The sequence below is a fragment of the Mustela nivalis genome (genome assembly GCF_964662115.1).
Source record: "Mustela nivalis genome assembly, chromosome: X".
Lineage (NCBI taxonomy): Eukaryota > Metazoa > Chordata > Mammalia > Carnivora > Mustelidae > Mustela > Mustela nivalis.
In genome coordinates, this window is record NC_139040.1 from 29089943 (window position 1) to 29111317 (window position 21375).

Here is a 21375-nt window from a genome sequence, read left to right on the forward strand (position 1 = left end):
TGGAGACCGGACTGCCCCCTCCTGACTGGAACCAAATGTCTCCTCCTGGGCTTTGGTCTTGTTGAGTGCCGCCAGCCCCCGCCCGGCACCCCGTGGCCGGGTACCCCGGGCACAATTTTGACCTGAAACTATTTATTGTGTGAGAGAGCTCAAGGGCTTCCGTCCTATGCCTGTTGGCCTCCCTGCGGTCTCCGCGTGCCCTTTCCTGTCTCTGTCTCCACGGCGCGGTCCTGTCTGCTGCCCTTCAGTCTCTCGTGGGACCCTCGGCCTCTCTTGCCCTACGTGGGCGTCAGGTGTGCTAGCATTTACTTATACCGTTTCCTTCAATCACTTCACCCTTGGCACACCTTAGGAAGCAAATGAAACCTCGCCCTTAGCAAAAATAGCCCCGAGTCACGATTCCTTGGGCCCCGCTCATTGGAGGGGGGCTCTGGAGCCATAGGGATGCTGGTGGCCTCCTGCTCGCTCATCCCTTGCGAGCTGGCAGAGCTGCCGATCTGCTTGGTCTCACTCTGCCCTGGTTTCCTTGTCTGTAAGAGGAGAGCAACAATCTCGGCAGCGTGCTGCCGGAGTGACTGAGATGACACACAGAACTATGGCTGATGGCCCTGCCCTGCCCTCCCCCATCTAGACTGCAACCCATCTTCTGTTTCTTTACTCACAGGCGCCGTGAGAGCAGAGAGCCGCTAGTTCGTCACCAGAGGTCGGCAACGAGGACAGATCGTGATCTTGTGACCTAAGGTCTCTAGCCTTACCTGTCCCATGGGGCTCTGTTTCGGTTTCTTGTTTTTTTTTTTTTGTTTTGTTTTGTTTTGTTTTATTTTTCTTAAGGAATCTGTCTACCCAGTGTGGGGCTGGGCCCCCTGACTCCAAGATCAAGAGCCACGGGCTCCCCCACCTGAGCCAGCCAGGCTTCCTCCACTGGGTCCCTTGGTACCTACACGGGCTTCAGGCAGTAAACCTGTGTTGGCCGCTGGGTTTCCAGGGCCCTCTGCCAGGCAGTGGGGGGAAGGAGTCCGGCGAGACCCAGCCAACCTGGCACCCTGGTTCTCCCAGCGCACGGGAGAGACAGAAGCTGGAAGTGATGGAGTCCCAGCACCACTAACGGGCTCTGTGACCCAGGTAAATCAGTTGACCTGTTTAGGCCTCCCAGGCCCCCTCTGCGAGATGGGGATCAGGATGGCCCCTGCTCTCTCAAGGGGAGCTATGGCTCTTACTCAAGGTGATGCAGGTAAGGCCGAGGGGGAGGGCTCAGTCTGCTGGAGCCCACGCTGGAGTGAAGGGGCGAGGACTGAGTGGGGTCAGGCTGGACGTGGGCCCTCCCTGTGGTCAAAGGAGCCAGACAGGGCGTCTCAGCCCTGCTCCGGAGCCGAGCGATCGGACCTGTGCTTGCTCGTGCTGGTGACCTCCCAGGAGTGCTCCCCGTGCACTGCAGCCTGGCTCGTGGGCCTTACCGCTGTCCCTTGAGGAGGGCTGGGCGCTGGGTGCCGGGGGTGGTAGAAGCATCGAGGGTTTTTCCTTTTCGCCTTAACCAAGACAATGCAGGCTGAGAGAGGTTCGGTGACTTTGGCAAGGTGGAGGGGGCCCAGGAGCCAAACCTCTGCAGCGACTGGTCCTAGCAGCCCCTGGTCCAAGCCGATTTGGCTTCTGGGGAGTCATGGGGCTTCCCTTCCACCTCAGAGGCTGTCAGAGGCCGGTCTGTGGCAAGCAGGCTGTGCCTTGAGCTTCGGGGCCAGGGCGTAGTGTGAGCGGCCCCAGCATGGAGGAGAGGAGATGTCTGAACTTGTCTTCGGGCACCTGGACACGGCCGGCAGGCTCTAGATTGTGAGCTGGAGAGGAAGCTAGAGAGAAGTCTGCAGGGAACTCTGTATTAAGGCCAAAATGTTGCAGCGTCACGTGGGGTCCGAGTTCGAGGAGGGCGTTGGAATGTGTACCTTCGGGATGATGGAAGCTGACAGTGGTCGGGCATGGGGGCGCCCTCATGAAAGCGCGGTTGTAGGATGAGTTTCCGGGGCAGGGGGAGCCTCCGCTGGCCCCCGGCTCCGTTCATTGCAGTTAGTGGGGGTGGGGATCAAGGTCCAGAGCCAGAGCCCTTACTTGGAGGCCACCGGTGTCCACCAGGTACGTCAGAGTCCCCTGGAATTGGAGTGGGAAATTCCGTGTGTGGTGCCATTGCAGTCATGTGTACCTTTCATCAGTTAGAGGGGGGACAGTGCCCCTAACCACCCCCTCCCACCTCAGGAAACATCCAAGGAAAGACCAGGGACTTGAGTAGCGTAAGCGGCTGTGGACTTGGGGCACACGCTTCTGGTTCAGGCACAGCCTCGTTCGTCTTCTTTCCTGTTCTCTCTCTGCTCACTGCATGGCAGGGGCAAGGCTGACTGTCCCCGTGCCTCCATTTCCCCAATGGGAAATAGGGCAACGATCCCTGTCACTACCACTGCCACTGGAATAATGAGAATCCTCCCACGGACTTCTTATGAAGTCAGAATGACGTATGGCAAGATGGCTGCCTTGTCTCTCTCCTTACTTCTCCTCTTCTCTTTCCTCCCTCCTTTTCTGCCTCCCTCCCTCCCTCTCTCCATTCTTTCCTTTTATCTCTCTTCTATCCATTCTTCTCTTCTAGCTGTGATTTTTTTTAAAAGATTTTTTAAAAAATTATTTGACAGAGAGAGACCTGGCAGGCGGTCAAGCAGTGGGGAGCCGGTTAAGGAAAAGCAGACTTCCTGCTGAGCAGAGATCCTGATGACAATATGGTGCTTGATCCCACGACCCTGAAATCATGACTTGACTGAAGGCAGATGCTTAACCAACTGAGCCACCCAGGCACCCCATGGCTGTGAAAATTTAAAGGAAACTCAAGGCTGGGGTGCCTGGTAGGCTCAGTCGGCCGAGCCTGTGACTCTTGATCTCAGTGTTGTTAGTTTGAGCCCCTTGTTGGGTGTAGAGGTTACTTAAAAAAATGTTTTTTAAATCTTTTTAGAAAATGCAAGAAACTCAAGACAATATGTCTTTTCATTTCTACATCTTTATGTGTGTGGCATTTCCACAAAGAGAGCCATTTCACCGATATAACCACAGTGTCATCTGAGCACCAAAATAGCAAAAATCATCTGTCGAAATCAGTCCCCCAGTAGCTACATCTTGACTTCCCTAATTGCCTCAACAATAACTTTTTATACTTGTTAATTTTAGAACTTAAGGGGCACCCGGTGGCCCAGTTGTTGAAGCATCTGCCTTCAGCTCAGGTCATGATCTTGGGGTCCTGGGACTGAGCCCTCTCTGGCTACACGCACAGTGGAGAGTCTGTCTCTCCCTCCCCCTTCTGCCCCTCCCCCTGCTTGTGTGCATGTGCTCTCTCTCAAATGAATAAATGAAATCTTAGCAATAAATAATAACTAACATGTGAGAGTTTTGTATTTCTGTAATACGGTGTGTTCATACACCGCTTATCATTCATGTAGGGAAAGGGACATTGTGTTTTCTTTGAAACATAACAGCTTAATTCACCTTTTTTTTAATCCCCTTTTTTAAAAACAACTTTTCCTTTTCTTTCCTCATTGTATTGTATGCATCTTATATACATTGCCTTAAATCATAAGGTAGAGAATAAGTGAATGAATGAATGAATAACAGAAAAGGTAATTAAGGCACAGAAAAGCGAATCCTTCTAAGTGGTTCAAGTACAAGAAGAAATGAGAAATACCTGGCTTGTACCTAGTGATTTAATCTGCTTAATCTGAATCCAGAAATATTGCATAAACATACATTAATGTGAATCCTTAATTCAGCAGAATGTCCACGGTATGGGGTTATTTTGGCTAATGAAATCTTATGATGGGGACACCTGGGTGGCTCAGTCATTTAAGCGTCTGCCTTTGGCTCAGGTCATGATCTCAGGTCCTGGGATCGAGCCCCACATTGAGCTCCCTGCTCAGCGGGGAGCCTGCTTCTTCCCCTCCCTCTGCCTGCTGCTCTGCCTACTTGTGCTCTCTCTATCTCTTTCAAGTAAATAAATTTTTTAAAAATGTAATGATGAACTGAGAATGAACACACAGCTTGTGTTTTTTTCTTTCCATCTTTTCCATTGACGAGAAACGTGAAAACATGTACAGTACGTTTTTCTCTCAAATTCAAAAATTTATTGACGTGAATTGAATATTTAAGTCAATGAGTTTCATTATGGCCCCTTGTGAGTTGTGTGATCTTGGGCATGCTATTCAATCTCTGTCTGTGCTAGTTTCTTCATCTGCAGAAGAGGTTCAGGGTGATTCGTGCATGTTGCTTGGCGAGGTAGTGGTTCACAGTGAGCCTTCGGAAAGCTGTGGCTCTTATTACTGTCCATTCATGTTACATGTGGAACACCATCCAACTGTGTTGGGGGTAATAAACAATGTGGAATACTCAATCTTGTGCAAAAGACCCTAGAATGCCAAATAAGTATTAAGAGTTATTCAAAATATCATTTGTCGGGGCATCTGTGGGGACTCAGTCGGTTGAGCGACCAACTCTTGGTTTCAGCTCAGGTGATGTTCTCATGGTCTTGGGATCAAGCTCCACGTCAGGCTCTGCACTCAGGGGAGTCTGCTTGGAATTCTCTCTCTCTCCCCCTGTCCCTCCCCCTGCTTATATGCTGTCTTCCTCTCTCTCTCTAAAATAAATAAATCTTAAAAAATACACACACACACACACGTGTACACACACACGTGTGTGTGTGTGTGTGTGTGTGTGTGTGTGTAATTTGTCTATTGCCTGTGGGTTAAGCTCTTTTCCTGGTTCTCAGGGGAAGGTATGGTGAGAAGAAGCAGGGTGAGGCTAATGAACCTCGATCTCTGACCTTGAATTTGGTTGCTACTCTTCGACAGCTACCTCAAGACCGTGAGCTCTCTTTCCTTATCTTTTCACAGCCCATCTGAATCAGGATGGTGGCCAGCTTTCTTGTTTCTTGCTTAGAATGAAGATTTATTGTCTTTTTACCTAAGGTTACAGGGAGTTTTGAAACTATATAGAGTGCATTCATTTAACAAAATGTCAGGCTCTATGTGAAATAGATGGCAGAAGATCCAGGTGTTAAACTGAAATTGTTTTATTTTTTATTTTTTAATTTATTTTAGAGAGAGTCTACGTGTGAATGAGCATGAGTCGGGGCAGGTGCAAATAGAGTGGGAGAGGCAGCACATTTCAAGCAGACTCCACACTGAGTACGAGCCCCCGGTCAGTCTCCCTGCTCATCAGGGAGCCTGCTTCTCCTCCCTCTAGTGCTCCCCCTGCTTGTGCTAGCTTGCTCTCTCTCACTGTCACATAAATTAATAAAATCTTTTTTAAAAAATATTAGAACCTAAGCTTTATTGTGTCCATACTGATAAAATATGGGAGAACTCTTGAGTCATTTGCATATAGAATTCTAGCCTTAGGAGGGGAGGAGGAAGTCAGAGGTAGCCCCAAGTTAACTGTCACTGCTGATGGTTACAAGTCGTAATAAAACGGCACGGATTTTGTGTTCTCTGCCCCATCTCAGCAAACCGTGGACTCTTCAGGTTGTTCCAGGAAGCTGTATCATTTTCCATACTGACCCCCAGCCTAAAGCCTGGGACAGCAGGTTCCTCTCCTGTAATCCGGTATTAAGGGTAAAATTCCATGATTTTTCTTTAAATTGTGTCTGATATACTAGACCATTAGGACCAGGAAACTTGTAAAATCACCACTGTTCGTGGCTCCTTGTGGTGAAATAGATTTAAATGTAAAGCTTGTGTTTAAATATTAAGTATATTTATATAATAATATATATTTGTATATAGCATTAATTATTATTTATTATATATTATATAGAAAAAACACATTTATATATAATTTATTTTTTGTTCTATATTATGTATAATTGTATACATAAACATTTATATAACAAATAAATTAAATATATTTAAACGTAATGGAATATCTTTTGGCCTTAAAAAATTAGAAAATGCTGTTTACAAAAACTTGGGTGATCCTGGAGGACATTATGTTGAAAGAAATAAGCCAGACACAGAAAACACAAATAGTGCATGATCTCACTTACATATGGAATCTAAAAGAATTCAACTCATAGAAGCAGAGAGCAGAAGGGTGGTTTTCAGGACCTGGGATTTAGGGGAAACAGGGAGATGCTGGAGGAAGAGGACAGAATTTCATATATGCAAGATTAATATGTTCTGGAGTTTGTACACCATGGTGATTAGGTTAACAATAACAGCTTGATATTTGAAATTTGCTAAGAGAGTGGATCTTAATTGTTCTTACCAGAAATAAAAAGCAAACTAGTGAGGTAATAGGTAGGTGTGTGAATCACCTTGATTTGGGCAATCATTTCACAGTGTATACACATATTAAAATACCAAGTTGTACACCTTAAATATTTGCAATTTTTATTTGTTACACCGCCTTAAAGCTGAAAGAATTCAGATAAAATGACACAGAAATAGAGGAAGAAAATGATAAAGGTGATAAATAACGCCACGTGAGGACATTTAAAGGAATATCTACAACAATAATAAGAGGAGCAATAACTAACCATCATTTAGGAACAATAGCTAGGCTTCTAGAGCACTTAGGAAGGCCTTTTGGTTCTCCTCTGCACCTTAACCCTTATTCTCCACCCTCCCCAATTTCCAACAAAGAATTTGCATTTATAAATCGTGTTATTATTTCAAATGGGAGATGTCTGTTCAGCACCCAGGAAGTGGTGGAAGCGGTGGTTGATTGCCTACTTAGTGTCCGGCACTCAGAATTCTTTGATGAATAAAGCTGGGCTCCTAGTCTGCCTTCAGCTCGGGTCATGATCTCAGGGTCCTGGGATTGAGCCCCGCATCAGGCTGTCTGCTCAGCAGGGAGCCTGCTACCCTCCCCGCCCCCCCGCCTGCCTCTGCTTATTTGTGATCTCTCTCTCTGTATCAAATAAATAAATAAAATCTAAAAAAAAAAAAGCAGGGCTCCTAGAGCACACTTAGCATGATAAACACCGAGAAATGTACAGAATTGTTGAATCACTACATCGTACACCTAAAACTAATGTAACACTGTATGTTAACTACACTGGAATTGAAATAAAAAAACTTGAGAAAAAATAGGGTTCCTTCCTTCCATGAGCTTAATTTAGTGGCGGAAAAAAATGTGTTCTGGAAAGAGAATATAAAATGAGTAAATTCCTGATGGGAGGGAGATCTGGCTGTGACATCTGTCACCCCACTGATAGCCAGGGCTGGATCACCTGATCTGGCTGGGAAAAAAGATAAAGTAAAATTAAATTAAAACAAGTAAATTCCAGAGGGCAGGAGGTGCTTGGCCATGTCCTCTCCAAGTTGGGAGGTGGAAGGTTGAGTGGGAGACCAGGTCGCCTTACGAAGGGACCAGAGTAAGAGTGAGGATGTAAAGGAGTAGGATTTATAAGGGCTTGACGCAGATGGATGGAAGATAAGGATGAAAATGGGTGCAAAGAAGGCAGAAAACTCTTAAATGGGATCATTCCCGATCTGGATGAACTATGAAGGGGACGTTGAAACCAGGCAGGCTTCTCAAGGCGAAGGCGCATCCTTCTTACTCACCTCCTCCCTCTCCTAGCCCAGGAGGCCAGGGCTCTGCGCGGGGAGCGGCCGCGACAGAAGGGAAGGGCGTGCCCCATGGCACAGAAAGCGGAAGTTGGCTGCGGGATCGGGAGCGGGATCAGTAGGACTGGTTTGGGGATCCTTGATCGAGGCCACTCCGCTGATGGCTCAGGCCGTTCCAGTTCCCAGACCGAAGGCAAGAAGGCAGATTTGCTGTGCTCAGGACTCTTAGTGCCACGCTTCCCTCTGGAGCCCTTGTTACTGCCAGCTGTTCCTTGGCTTCCAGGATGCAATGCCACGCATCTGCCCAAAGCAGAGACTTGAAACTAGTGCCAGGGAAGTCAACAAAGCCCTTCCCGTGCCTAGAGTGGGCTCCTGCTCGAGACGGGACCAGCTGTGTGCATCTAGGGAAATGAGACACGGAGGCAACACGTTCCCTGCACCCTTCCGTTACCTCAGGACCCTCTTGGAGTCTAAGTTGAACAGGAGACTGGGTCTTTTCTCAGCCAGGTGCCTGAAATGACTGAAGGTAAGGGCGATGGGCCGCAAGACATTTCACAGACACAGTCATTTCCCCTTTGGACAATAGTCAATTCAGCTTGCATTAGGGTGTGTGTGTGTGTGTGTGTGTCACATATTATATAACATAGGGTGTGTACTGTATCATGTACATCTGCGTATATATGTGTGTGCATATAAAAATGGCTCTGGGCTGCTGGGGGAATCAGTTCCTTAAGTGTGGGACACTTGGTTTTGGCTTAGGTCATGATCTCAGGGTCCTGGTGAGGTTGAGCTCCTGCATCAGGCTGGGCGCTGGCTCAGAACAGTCGGCTTGAGAGACTTTTCCTCTTCCTCTTCCTCCTCCTCTGCTCCTATCCCACTAGCGCTCTCTCTAAAACAAACAAACAAAAACTTATAAAAAAAGGAATGGTCAAGTCAGAGTACATTTTTAAAAAATATTTTATTTATTTACTTGACAGAGAGAGATCCCCCAAAATATATTTTATTTATTTATTTGAGAGAGGAAGAATGAGCAGGGGGAGAGGCAGAGGGAAAGGGAGAAGCAGACTCTCCACTGAGCTGGGAATCTGACATGGGGTTCAATCCCAGGATCCTGGGATCATGACCTGAGCCAAAGGCAGCCGCTTAACTGACTGAGCCACCCAGGCACCCCCTCTTTTTTTAAGATTTTGAATTACATTTTAATTATGGATAAACAAAAATATATTTTTCAATAAGAATGTTCCATGCAACATTTGGGAAATACTTATATGAAAACATTATTTGTCATTTGTTTGAAATTCATATATAAGGGAAAGTTTTATGCTTTATCTGCCAATCCAAGTTTATTTCCCAATCTTGAAAATCAAGAAGATTAAGGGGTGCCTGGGTGGCTCCACTGTTAAGCGTCTGCCTTTAGCATAGGTCCTGAACCCGGGGTCCTGGGACCAAGCCCCATATCTGGCTCCCTGCTCAGCAGAGCGCTTGCTTCTCCCTCTCCCTCTGCTGCTCTGGTACTTGTGCTGTCTATCTCTCACTATCTCTCTCTCTGTCAAATAAATAAATAAATAAATAAATAAATAAATAAATAAAATCTTTAGGAGCACCTGGGTGGCTCAGTGGGTTAAAGCCTCTGCCTTCAGCTCAGGTCATGGTCTCAGGGTCCTGGGATGGAGGCCCATATCAGGCTCTCTGCTCTGCAGGGAGATTGCTTCCTCCTCTCTCTCTCTGCCTGCCTCTCTGTCTACTTGTGATCTCTCTCTCTCTGTGTCAAACAAATAAATAAAATCTTTTGTTAAAGAATCAAGAAGATGAAAATATTGATGCATTTAAAAATTTTTGAATTTCTTTTCTTCTGTTCTTTTATATAATACTTTTGATCATAAGTGATAACTGACATTATGAAAATTCAAGGAATTCATAGACGTCCAAAGCAGAAAGAACAAATCTACTCACATCTCAGGAAGAAAAAAAAATGATCAGGGCTGGTATTGGTGATATTCAATATTGTTTGATATTCTCAAGGATATCCCTAGGCACACAAGGATGAAGAAGAAAGGGTGAATGGATGCATGTATGTAGAGAGAGAATCTAATAAGACTGGAATCATACTACATATGCTTTTTAAAAAGTATTAAATTCAAATTATACTTCATTTTATTTTGTTTTATTTTTAAATTTTAAAAAACTATATATTTATTTATTTGACAAACGCTTCTCGGCCTTTTGGCTAAGATCAAGTGTATTTATTGGACAGAGAGAGACACAGTGAGAGAGGGAACACGAGCAGGGGGAGTGGGAGAGGGAGAAGCAGGCTTCCTGCCTAGCAGGGAGGGCGACGTGGGGCTCGATCCCAGGACCCTGGGATCATGACCTGAGCCTGAGGCAGACGCTTAACCGACTGAGCCACTCCGGCACCCCAAATTTTACTTCATTTAATAGAAGAAAAAGAAACATAGGAGATCGAAAGAACTGCTGAACTTCAGGAAGTTGTTTCTTCACCACAAGAGATACTAGTTTCACAAAATCACCTTTTTTTTCTTCTCCAGAGTACTCTGAACTTCTCAGTCTGTTACCTTGTCTCTAAGGCATAATATTTCTTTTTTTTAAAAGATTTTATTTTTTTATTTGACAGAGAGATAGAGAGAGCGCACAAGAGCAGCAGGCAGAGGCAGAGGGAGAAGCAGGCTCTCTGAGGAACAGGGAGCCCAAAGCAGGGCTCGATTCCAGGATGATGGGATTGTGACCCAAGCCGAAGCCAGACGTTTAACCAACTGAGTCACCCAGGCACCCCGAGGCATAATATTTCTTAAGACTCTCCCAAAGATACCCCCTTATCCTTAAGAATAGCTACAGAATGTTCCAGCAAGTATGATCAGGTCATGTGAGGTCTGATTTACTACGTAGGACCTCCTGTCCTGGACACTCAGATGTCTTGGTCCTCAGGGGTCAGAAATTTGAGATCAGAACTAGATAAGCAGAGTGAAGAATGAAGTTAAAGATACTCACAGCCAGGGACAGAGAAGAGAGAACAAAGCTTATATGAGAGCAGGACTTAGAAACAGAAGAGGGTAGAACAACGGCATCCTAGGACGGCGAATTGAAGTTTGTTCTTTCTTACTTTCTTACTTTTCAGTGCTTTCAGTGACATTCTTCTGCTTCAGAGAATGAAATTGTTTAATGTTAGCTTCTCATGCAAAGGTTGCAAATTGGCAGCTGCTGCCGGCATCTATCCTGCAGACCTTTTTTGGATGGTCAGCACGCTTTTCGAGAAAACAGATTTCAGTTAGGGGCGGCTGGGTGGCTACCAGTCAGTTAAGTGTCTGCCTTCGGCTGGGTCATGATCCTGGGATCAAGCCCCACATGAGACTCCCTGCTCAGCGGGGACCTTGCTTCTCCTTCTCCCTTTTCCCTTCTCCATTCTTCCCACCTGTGCTCTCTGGCGCTATCTCTTTGTCAAATAAGTAAATAAAATCTTTTTTAGGGGTGCCTGGGTGGCTCAGTGGGTTAAAGCCTCTGCCTTCGGCTCAGGTCGTGATCTCAGGGTCCTGGGATCGAGCCCCTCGTCGGACTCTCTGCTCGGCGGGAGGCCTGCTTCCCCCTCTTTCTCTGCCTGCCTCTCTGCCTACTTGTGATCTCTCTCTCTCCCTGTCTCAAGTAAATAAAATCTTTTTTAAAAAAAATTTTTAAAAAAAGGTATTTCAGTTAGTCGTCAGCATTTTTTAAAAAAGATTTTATTTATTTATTTAACTGAGAACGAGATCATGAGTAGGCAGAGAGGCAGGCAGAGAGGTGGGGGAAAAGCAGACTCCCCGCTGAGCAGAGAGCCCAATGCGGGGCCCGATCCCAGGACCCTGAGATCATGGCCTGAGCCGAAGGCAGAGGCTTAACCCACAGAGCCACCCAGGCGCCCCCAGTTGTCAACATTTAAAGAATGGAAGTTTTCATATAAATATTTGGATTCGGGACCAGTCTTGAAAAATCTGGAAAATCGGCAGTCTTGGCCCAACATTCGCTTTAAAAAACAAAAACAAAAACAAAAAAACCCAAGACATATTTTTTATTATGTGAAATGTCAGACATACACAAAAGCAGAGAGAATCACCATCTTATGTAGTCATCTCTCAGTTTCAACAACTATTCTTACCAGCCTTGTTTCATCCATACCTAACCAATTCAACATACTTGCATAAACTCCTGGATTATTTTGATGCGAATCAAGACATCACATAGTTTCATCTGGAGATATTTCAGTGTGCAATTCTAATCATGCCTCTTTGCGTTATGCCACATATACCACAGGTTATACTGTGGTGATAGGATATACTATGCAATAATAGTAGTGAACATTTTTTAAAGATTTATTTTATTTGAGGGGCACCTGGGTGGCTCTGTGGGTTAAAGCCTCTGCCTTTGGCTCAGGTCGTGATCTCAGGGTCCTGGGATCAAGCCCCACATCGGGCTCTCTACTCAGCAGGGAGGATTGGGGGGAAGAGCTGAGGGAGAGAATCTCAAGCAGACTCCTCAGCAAGCGCAGAGCCCAATTTAGGGCTCGATCCCAGGACCCTGAGATCATGACCTGAGCAGAAAACCAAGAGTCGGCTGCTTGATGGACTGAGCCAGCCAGGCACTCCAGTAAAGAACATTTCTTTTCTTTCTTTTTTTTTTTTTGAAGATTTTATTTATTTATTTGACAGACAGAGATCACAAGTAGGCAGAGAGGCAGGCAGAGGGGAGGAGGGAGCAGGCTCCCTGCTGAGCAGAAAGGCCGATGCAGGGCTCGATCCCAGAACCCTGGGATTATGACCCCAGCTGAAGGCAGAGGCTTCTTTAACCCACTGATTCAGCCAGGTGCCCCAGTTTGGAACATTTCTGAGGACTTCTTCTGTGGCTAGACATTGGGCCAGGTACTTCTATATGTTATGTCGTTTCTTTTCTAATCAATTCTATGGCAGATACTTCGCTATTATCCACCTCTTCTAGAGAGTCTCCACACACAAGTCCTCCCTAATATAGATACACATACATATACATATGAAAATATATACTTATATATAAATATAACATTTATACATTACTAATATGTTATTCATATCATAGAAAAATTTAAATACTTACATAAACAATTTAATTTTATTTATTTATAAATTTATATTTATTTTACTTTTAATAAATTTATTTATTAAATATATATATATACAATTTTATACAGAGATTAGAAGAAGTAGTTTCATTGTTTTTGTTTTTTTGTTTTAAGGAAATCTTATTCGCCCTGGTAATATTAAATTCCCATAAACTGGGGTTCTCATATCTCATTTTCCACTCATGTTAGGGTCCATTATCAAATGGGATATGTGAACCCAAAGTTCAAAACTTATTTTCCAGGAGCGCCTGGCTGGCTCAGTCAGTGCCGCATGGCAACTCTTTATCTCAGGATTGTGGGTTGGAGCCCCGCAATGGCTACAGAGAACACTTAATAATAAAATCTCCTGGGGTGCCTGGGTGGCTCAGTGGGTTAAGCCGCTGCCTTCGGCTCGGGTCATGGTCTCGGGGTCCTGGGATTGAGTCCCGCATCGGGCTCTCTGCTCAGCGGGGAGCCTGCTTCCCTCTCTCTCTCTGCCTGCCTCTCTGTCTACTTGTGATCTCTCTGTCAAATAAATAAATAAATAAAATCTTTAAAAAAAATAAAATCTCTTTTTATTCTTCATTTTTAAAAAGATTTTATTTTATTTATTTGGCAGAGAGAGAGAAAGAGGAAGAATGAGCATAAGCAGGGGGAGCAGTAAGCAGAAGGAGAAGCAGATTCCCCTGAGCAGAGAGCCTGATGCAGGACTTGATCCCAGGACACTGGGATCATGACCTGAGCCAAAGGCAGACACTTTAACTGACTGAGCCATCCAGGCATCCCTAAAATATATATATATTTTTTAATAGATTTCATCTGAGGCACCTGGGTGGCTCAGTGGTTTTAGCATCTGCCTTCTGCTTGGGTCATGATCTCAGGGTCCTGGGATTGAGCCCCACATTGGGCTCTCTGTTTGGCGGGGAGCCTGTTTCTCTCTCTCTCTCTGCCTGCCTCTCTGCCTACTTGTGATCTCTATCTCTCTGTCAAATAAATAAATAAAATCTTTAAAAAAAAAAAAGAAAAAGAAAATTTAAAAAAAAAGATTTCATTTATTTATTTGAGAGAAAGAGAGAGAGAGTACACACACAAGTCGGGGTAGAGGCAGAGAATGTCTGCAGACTTCTTGCTGAGGAGTCTGATTCAAGCTTGATCTCATGACCCAGAGACCTGTGACCTAAGCCGAAATCAAGTCAGATCTTAACTCACTGAGCCACCCAGGCGCCCCTTAAAAATAAAATCTTAAAAAAAATTATTCTCCAAGCATGGCTAATTATTTCTCACCAAATAGTTTTTTTCCCAGATATACTAGCCTGGGTGCTGCCTTCAGTCACATGTGTGCATCTCCGCAAGCTCTTTTCTGAGGGGCTCAAACCACAGATATTCTGCATTGGGAGCTGTAGAGGAAATTAAATACATCACCTTCAATTCCTGTGTGCTTTTAAATACCTATCCTTGGGAGGGGACAGGGCATCTGCGTGGCACACTCCTGATTTCAACTCAGGTCATGGTCCCCCAGTCCTGACATCAAAGCCTGGGTCAGGGTCAGGGTCAGGATGGATTCTGCTTGAAAGTCTTCCCTTCTGGCCCTCCTCTTGCTCTCTCTTTCTCTAAAATAAATGAATTAATTAGTTAATACATACTCCAGGGGTGTCTGGCTGACTCAGTCGGTAGAGCATGTGACTCTTGATCTTGGGGTTCATGAGCTTGAGCCCCACATTGGGGGGTATAGTTTTTTTTAAATCAAATCAAATCAATCAATCAAGTGCATCACACTCTCCCACAGTACATTGCTAGATAATACTCAGATTGAGGCCTTGCCGTAGAGATGTTTTTTCCTCCACACTAAATTTAAGGGGCTGGACACCTGTGTGGCTCAGTCGGTTAAGCCGCTGCCTTCGGCTCAGGTCATGATCCTAAGATCCTGGGATCGAGTCCAGCATCGGAATCCTTGCTCTGTGGGGAGCCTGCTTCTCTCTCTGCCTCTGCCTGCCTCTCTGCCTGCTTGTGCTCTCTGTCTCTCTCTCTTTCTCTCAAATAAATAAATAAAATCTTTTAAAAAAATAAATTTAAGGGGCATCAAAACCTCAAGTTTCCTGATAAATTATACCTTTTGCACAATTAAAAAAAATCAAAATTAATTATCATGAACAAATTATCAAAATTTTAAAAGATTTTACTTATTTGAGGTACCTGGGTGGCTCAGTCATTAAGCGCCTGCCTTGGGCTCAGGTCATGGTCCAGACGTCCTGGGATCAAGCCCCGCATCTGGCTCCCTGCTCAGCAGGAAACCTGCTTCTCCCTCTTCCGTTGCCCTTGTTTGTGTTCCCTCTCTCGCTGTATCTCTCTGTCAAATAAATACATAAAATCTTTGGGAAAAAAAGATTTTATGTATTTATTTGAGAGCGAGAGAGAGAGCAGGAGCAGAGGGAGAGGGAGAAACAGGCTCTCTGTTGAGCAGGGAGTCTGATGCAGGGCTTATTTCTGGGACTCCGGGACCATGACCTGGGCAGAACGCAGACGCTTAACCAACTGAGTCACCCAGGGGCCCCTTGTTTTGTTTCATTTTGTGTTCTTGGCACATTAGGCAGAGATATAGACCCACTGAGTTGTGACCTCACAACAGGGACAGTACTGGAGACCATGGTCTTCATGGTGATTTTGAACACAGAGAGATCCTTAGCCGTTCCCAGCATCTAGGGTCCACAGGACAGGACTTGGTCACTTGCATCTTTAAGTAACTGACACTCATTGAGGTAACTGAGATCGTTGAGTTTTATCCTCAGTCAAGGAAGAGAGAGAAAGGAGAAAAAAGATAATGAAATAGCGTAAGAAAAAAATGAAATAGGGAATGGGGTACATGGTAGGGAACTGGAAAAGGCCACTAATAATGGGGAAGAAGCAAGACTCTTAACTCTAGGAAACGAACAGTGTTGCTGGAGGAGAGGTGAGTAGAGAGATGGGGTAACGGTGATGGGCATGAAAGAGGGCACTTGAAGTAATGAGCTCTGGGTGTGATATGCAACTAATAAATCACTAAATACCTCTGAACTAATAATACAGTATAGTTTAATCAAATTGAATTTAAATTTTAAAAATGAGGAAGAGGCAGTTAACATGTGTGGGCTTGGGGGTGTCTGGGTGGATCAGATTGTTGAGTATCTGCCTTCAGCTCGGATTATGATCCCCAGGTCCTGGATCCAGCTCCACGTCAGGCTCCCAGCTCATGGGGGAAGCTGCCTCTTCCTCTCCCTCTGCCCTCCCTGCTTGCGCTTTCTTTGTCTCTCTCTCTCAAATGAATAAATAAAACCTTTAATAAAAAAGAGTGTGTGGGTCCAAAGTCTGACCCATTGTGTGTCCTGAGCCAGTAACATGAACTTGTGTCTCAACTTCCTCACCTGAAAAATGGGCATGATAACAGTGCTTGCATCCTTAGGCTTTCAGGAGGGTTCTGTGAATTAATACCTGTAGTCTATTCTACTCCAAACATCCGATCCATCAGCAAATTCTCTTAACTCCACTTCAAAAACACATTCCCCAAAATTTTCACTTTTCCTGCAGGCCTTAAACCTCACCACTCTTATCTGAAAGTGCAATGTTGCATTACTTTTCTGTCTCCTTGCTTTCCCATTTTCCCTCCTCTGACCATTCTACCCCAGGAAGCCAGAACAATCTCATAGTAAAAATGTAAATTAGACACTGTCGTGCCGGTGACTGTAACTTTTATAGTGCTATTTCTCTGTTGGGCCTAGAATAGGCATTTAATACACAGCAACTATTATTGCATTATTATTTTCTGGATTCTAGGAAGAAAATGCATTAAGTCTAGAAAGAGAATCTATCTGTTGAGTGAAATGAACATGAACATGAAGCAGCCATCTTAGGCTTATGGACTGAAGCACATACATGTGCAAAAAGACATGATACAGGTATTATTTTCACAAGAAAATGTTCTCTTTTCATCCCACACATGGCACAATCTCAATCTCTCTCTCTCTCCCCTCTTGGGCTCATATGGAAAAAAAGAGATGAAAAGGGCTGAAGTAGAAATGTGAGGCCACTCAGTGAATGGTCATTTGTGAAGTTTTGTTATTGTCACCTTGAGGAATCCTCACCATACCCCATTACAATCGGTAGTTACAATTGTTATACCCATTTTTAAGACGATTAAACTAAAGCAAAGTAAGAATAAGCAGCTCCCCAAATTAGCCAGATAGCAGGTGGTGAGCAAAACCAGGATGTAGAACTCTATGGTCTGGCACCAGAGCTTTTTCTCTCAGAAGCCTGTCACATCAGACCATGATTCCTGGCTACATCTTTTTATTTTATTTTTATTTTTATTTTTATTTTTAAAGTAGGCTCCATGCTCAGCATAGAGCTCAACACGGGGCTTAAACTCACGGCTCTGAGATCAAGACCTGAGCTGAGATCAAGAGTTGGACACTTAGGGTCGCGTGGGTGACTCAATCGGTGAAGCGTTTGCCCTCTGCTCCAGTCATGATCCCAGAGTCCTGGGATCCAGTCTCGCATGGGGCTGCCTGCTCTGCCGGGAGTCTTCTTCTCCCTCTACCTATCCTCTGCCTGCTGCTGCCCTGATTTGTGTGCGCGCTCGCTCTCTTTCTAACAAATAAATAAAATCTTAAAAAGAGAGAGAGAGAGAGAGAATGAGAGAGTCGGACACTTAATCAAGAGCCCGAGCCAGGCGCCCCAGTTTCCCAGCTACCTTTGCTTAGGATAGGACTCCATTTGAATTTTAAAATAAAAATAAAGAGCAAATTAAATTTAGCTTGAAAAAAAAATTTTTTTTTTTAGATTTTATTTATTTATTTGACAGAGAGAAATCACAAGTAGATGGAGAGGCAGGCAGAGAGAGAGAGAGGGAAGCAGGCTCCCTGCCGAGCAGAGAGCCCGATGCAGGACTCGATCCCAGGACGCTGAGATCATGACCTGAGCCGAAGGCAGCGGTTCAACCCACTGAGCCACCCAGGCGCCCCTAGCTTGAAAATTTTAAAGTAAATACTAGCATGGTTGGTATGGAGTTAGAGCAACACTCAGCCGGGGTACATGAGTGACGGGAGGTTAGATAACACTGAAGGACACGGTGGGGAGAAAAAAAAAATGCCGAGCAAGAGATCAGGTTGATATATATTTTTTAAAGATTTTATTTATTTATTTGACAGAGATCACAAGTAGGCAGAGAGAGAGAAGGGGAAGCAGGCTCCCTGCTGAGCAGAGAGCCGGATGCGGAGCTCGATCCCAGGACTCTGAGATCATGACCTAAGCCGAAGGCAGGGGCTTAACCCACTGAGTGACCTAGGCGCCCCCAGGTTAATATTTTTAAGAATGGGGGTGGAGAGGACGGGGGGGGGGGCGAGGAAAGAGGGACCAGCAGCGGGGAAATGTGGAAAATCACCAGGGTTGATGAGGAGCCCAGCCCAGGAACCCGCAGAATTTGTGCTGGGGACCTGCTACCACAGACTGACATGGAACACTAGTGAAGATGCACCTCCCACATTGTGGTATCCAAAGCTAGTAAAATGTACTAGGTTTTTTGGGTGCATTAAGCACTGGCGGGGAGGGCGGGGTCTACACTTGCACTCTGATGTGAATTCATCACCAAAAATCTGGAGTACTTGAACTTTTTCAAGGGGCATATTAGATTTCTTGTGAAGCGCATCTTACCCAGAATGCTTCACAAACCCCGCCCCGAGATCCCACTCCGGGCGCCCCCGGAACATGGCAGGCTCTGCTTTCCGTGTCCTTGCCCAAACTCAGTTAATCATTTTAGCTTAACCTCTAACCTGTGCTGTGTGCAGGCTGCCAAAGAGAGAGGGTTCGACCACGAGACTTTTCCAAACTTTTCTACCAGCATTCCCGTAGGTAGTGTGAAGCCCCCCCTTTCCCCCCCAAATCCCCCCCCCCCCATCCATTGCCCCCAGATCAGTTTGCATCATCCAGTACAGCCCCTTCCTCAGAGCCGACACTCTGGTCAAGTCGGGGACTGGTAAACTGAGCTGTAAATTAGAGCCCCCATTCTCCACACACCCCAGCCCCCTACCAACACCCATCTTTCCCATAGTGCATACATTTTGGCCACGCCCCGACCACTTGTGTGCCTAAGTAAGTCCCACCCACCGCAATTGGCGGGAAAGGGAAAGCCAATAGCAATCCTTTAAGGGGGGGTGCGCGGGCATTGAACCTGCCCCAAACCCTGAAGAATCCCAGGAGGCGCCAAAAGAGGACCAGCAACTCTGCAGCTCTGTTCTCAACCACCAGAGGGTTTGGGGAAGCGCTGGGCTTCCAGCGCACCGCGGTCATGGAGCCTCTGCCCAGAGGCAGCTACTATGACCCCGGTGACTACTACGACCCCAGCTACTGGCTGGGAATGTATGAATTGGAATCTGTGCAGGGCGCAGCACCAGAAGCCGAAAGAGGCCACATTCCTGAAGGAAATCCAGGCTTTGTGGGCAACATCAACCACGAAGGTGGCGTCAACTACGGAGGCGATCTCAACTTTGAAAGCGACCTCAACTTTCCAGGCGACTTCAATTTTCAAGGCGACCTCAACTTTCCAGGCGACCTCAACTTTCTAGGCGACCTCAACTTTCCAGGCGACCTCAACTTTCCAGGCGACTTCAATTTTCAAGGCGACCTCAACTTTCCAGGCGACCTCAATTTTCAAGGCGACCTCAACTTTCAAGGGGATCCCAACTTTCAAGGCGACCTCAACTTTCCAGGCGACCCCAACTTTCAAGGCAATCTCAACTTTCAAGGCGACCTCAACTCTGAAGGCAACATCAACTTTCAAGGCAACGTCAACCTTGAAAGCGACATCCACAATGAAGGAAACATCAACCATGAAGAGATCGTGAGCTGTGAGGGTGAAGGGAACCACGAGGTCAGCGGTGGCGTCCAGGAGCTGGGGCAGCAGCAGCCCGAAGAGCTACCACAAGCAGCGGCTGCTGAGGCTCCGCAGCCCCGGAGCAGGCGAGGAGTCCAGCGCAATAAGTTCACGGCGATGCAGGTTCAGGAGCTGGAAAGCGTTTTCCAGAACACCCAATACCCAGATGTGGTCGCAAGGTGAGAAGCTTGCCCCGGGAGGTGTCTGGCTTTCCAGGGACCTTGGGCTTATTTCCAGAAATCTTTGTTTCCTACTCCTACCCCTACCCCTCAGCCTCCTCCTTTCCCTCTTAAAACAAAGGTAAAGGGCTGAGGGAAGGAGAATGCCTTCAGTGCATCAAGGGAAATACTTTTATATGGTAATTACGTGAAACAAGTCTGGAAAATGTGGTGGGTGGTCTTTGGTTTTGCTTTTTAATTTTTTAAAAAGATTTTGGTTCCTTATTTGACAGAGAGAGACAGCGAGAGAGGGAACACGAGTGGTGGGGGGGGCGGGGCGGAGAGGAAAAAGCAAGCTTCCCGCGGAGTGGGGAACCTGATGTAGAACTGGACCTCAGGACCCTGGGCTCAGATTTGAGCAGAAGGCAGATGCTTAACTGAGCCACCCAGGCGCTTCTGGTTTAAAGATTTTATTTATTTGATAGAGATTACAAGTGGGGGGGGGGGTAGTAGGCTCCCCGCTGAGCAGAGAGCCCAATGTGGGGCCCGATCCCAGGACCCCTGGTTTTGTTTTTTAAATTGTGGTAGGGCATCTGCCTGGCTCAGTTGAGAGAGCCCACGACTCTTGACTCCAATGCTTGTGAGTAGGAGCCCCACATTAGGGGTACAGAGTACTTGTGCTCGCTTCGGCAGCACATATACTAAAAATGGGAGTACAGAGTACTTAAATAAACTTAAAGAAAAGAAAAGAAAAAAAAAAAAAAAGACTCGGGGCGCCTGGCTGGCTCCGTCGGTTAAGTGTGTGCTTTCGGCTTTGGTCATGATCCCGGGATCATGGGATCGACCCAGGATCTGGCTCTGGGCTTCGTCGGGTGTTTGCTTCTCCCTCTCCCTCTGCCTGCTGCTCCCTCTGCTAGCGCTCTTTCTTCCTCTCTTGCTCTTGTCAAATAAATAAATAAATAAAATCTTTAAAAACTTGTGGCAAAATAGGGACTCCTGACTGGCTTAATCGGAGGATGGTGCAGCTCTTGATCTCTGGAGTCCTGAGTTTGAGCCTCACTTGGGTGTTGAGATATTTAAAAAAAATTTAACAAACTTTAAAAAACAATAAATTGTGGTAAAATATACATAAAGATAAAATTTATTATCTTAACCATTTTTAAGTGTACAGTTCAGTAGTAGTAATTACATTTATATTTTTGTACAACTAACCTCCAAAACTCTTTTTGTAATCATTTTTATTTATTTATTAAAAAAAGATTTGTATTTATTTATTTGACAGAGAGGGATAGTGAGCGAAGAAGCACAAGCAGGGGGAGTGGGAGAGGGAGAAACAAGTTTCCCGTGGAGCAGGGAGACTGATGTGGGGCTTAATCCCAGGACCCTGGGATCATGACCTGAGCCGAAGGCAGACACTTAATGATTGAGCCACCCAGGCACCCCCAGAACTCTTTTCACCTTGCAAAACTAAAAGAATACACAGGGAACACACTATTCCCCTGTCTCCCCCAGCCCCTGGCAATCACCTTTTTACTTTGTGTTTTGATGAATTTGACTATTGTAGGTGCTTCCTTTAAGTGGAATTATACAGTGCTTTTCATTTTGACTGCTGTA

General features: G+C 45.7%; 1 protein-coding gene across 3 annotated transcripts in view; it reads left to right on the forward strand.

The window, feature by feature from the left end:
• The window catches only part of LOC309855729 (uncharacterized protein), a 37516-nt gene that overhangs the window by 9811 nt on the left and 6330 nt on the right, over window positions 1-21375 (forward strand). The window contains exon 3 of one of the 3 annotated variants that reach the window (XR_014306952.1): window positions 5115-5499. The exons of 1 other annotated variant lie outside the window; for it this stretch is intronic. Coding sequence is in view for 1 of the 2 variants with exons in the window: in XM_082716277.1 (XP_082572403.1) it covers window positions 19019-19782 (764 nt within the window). In the remaining variant the exon portion in view is untranslated. Of the gene's footprint in view, window positions 1-5114; window positions 5500-17850; window positions 19783-21375 lie in introns of those variants that run through there. One more of the 3 variants, XM_082716277.1, reaches the window with a different exon arrangement.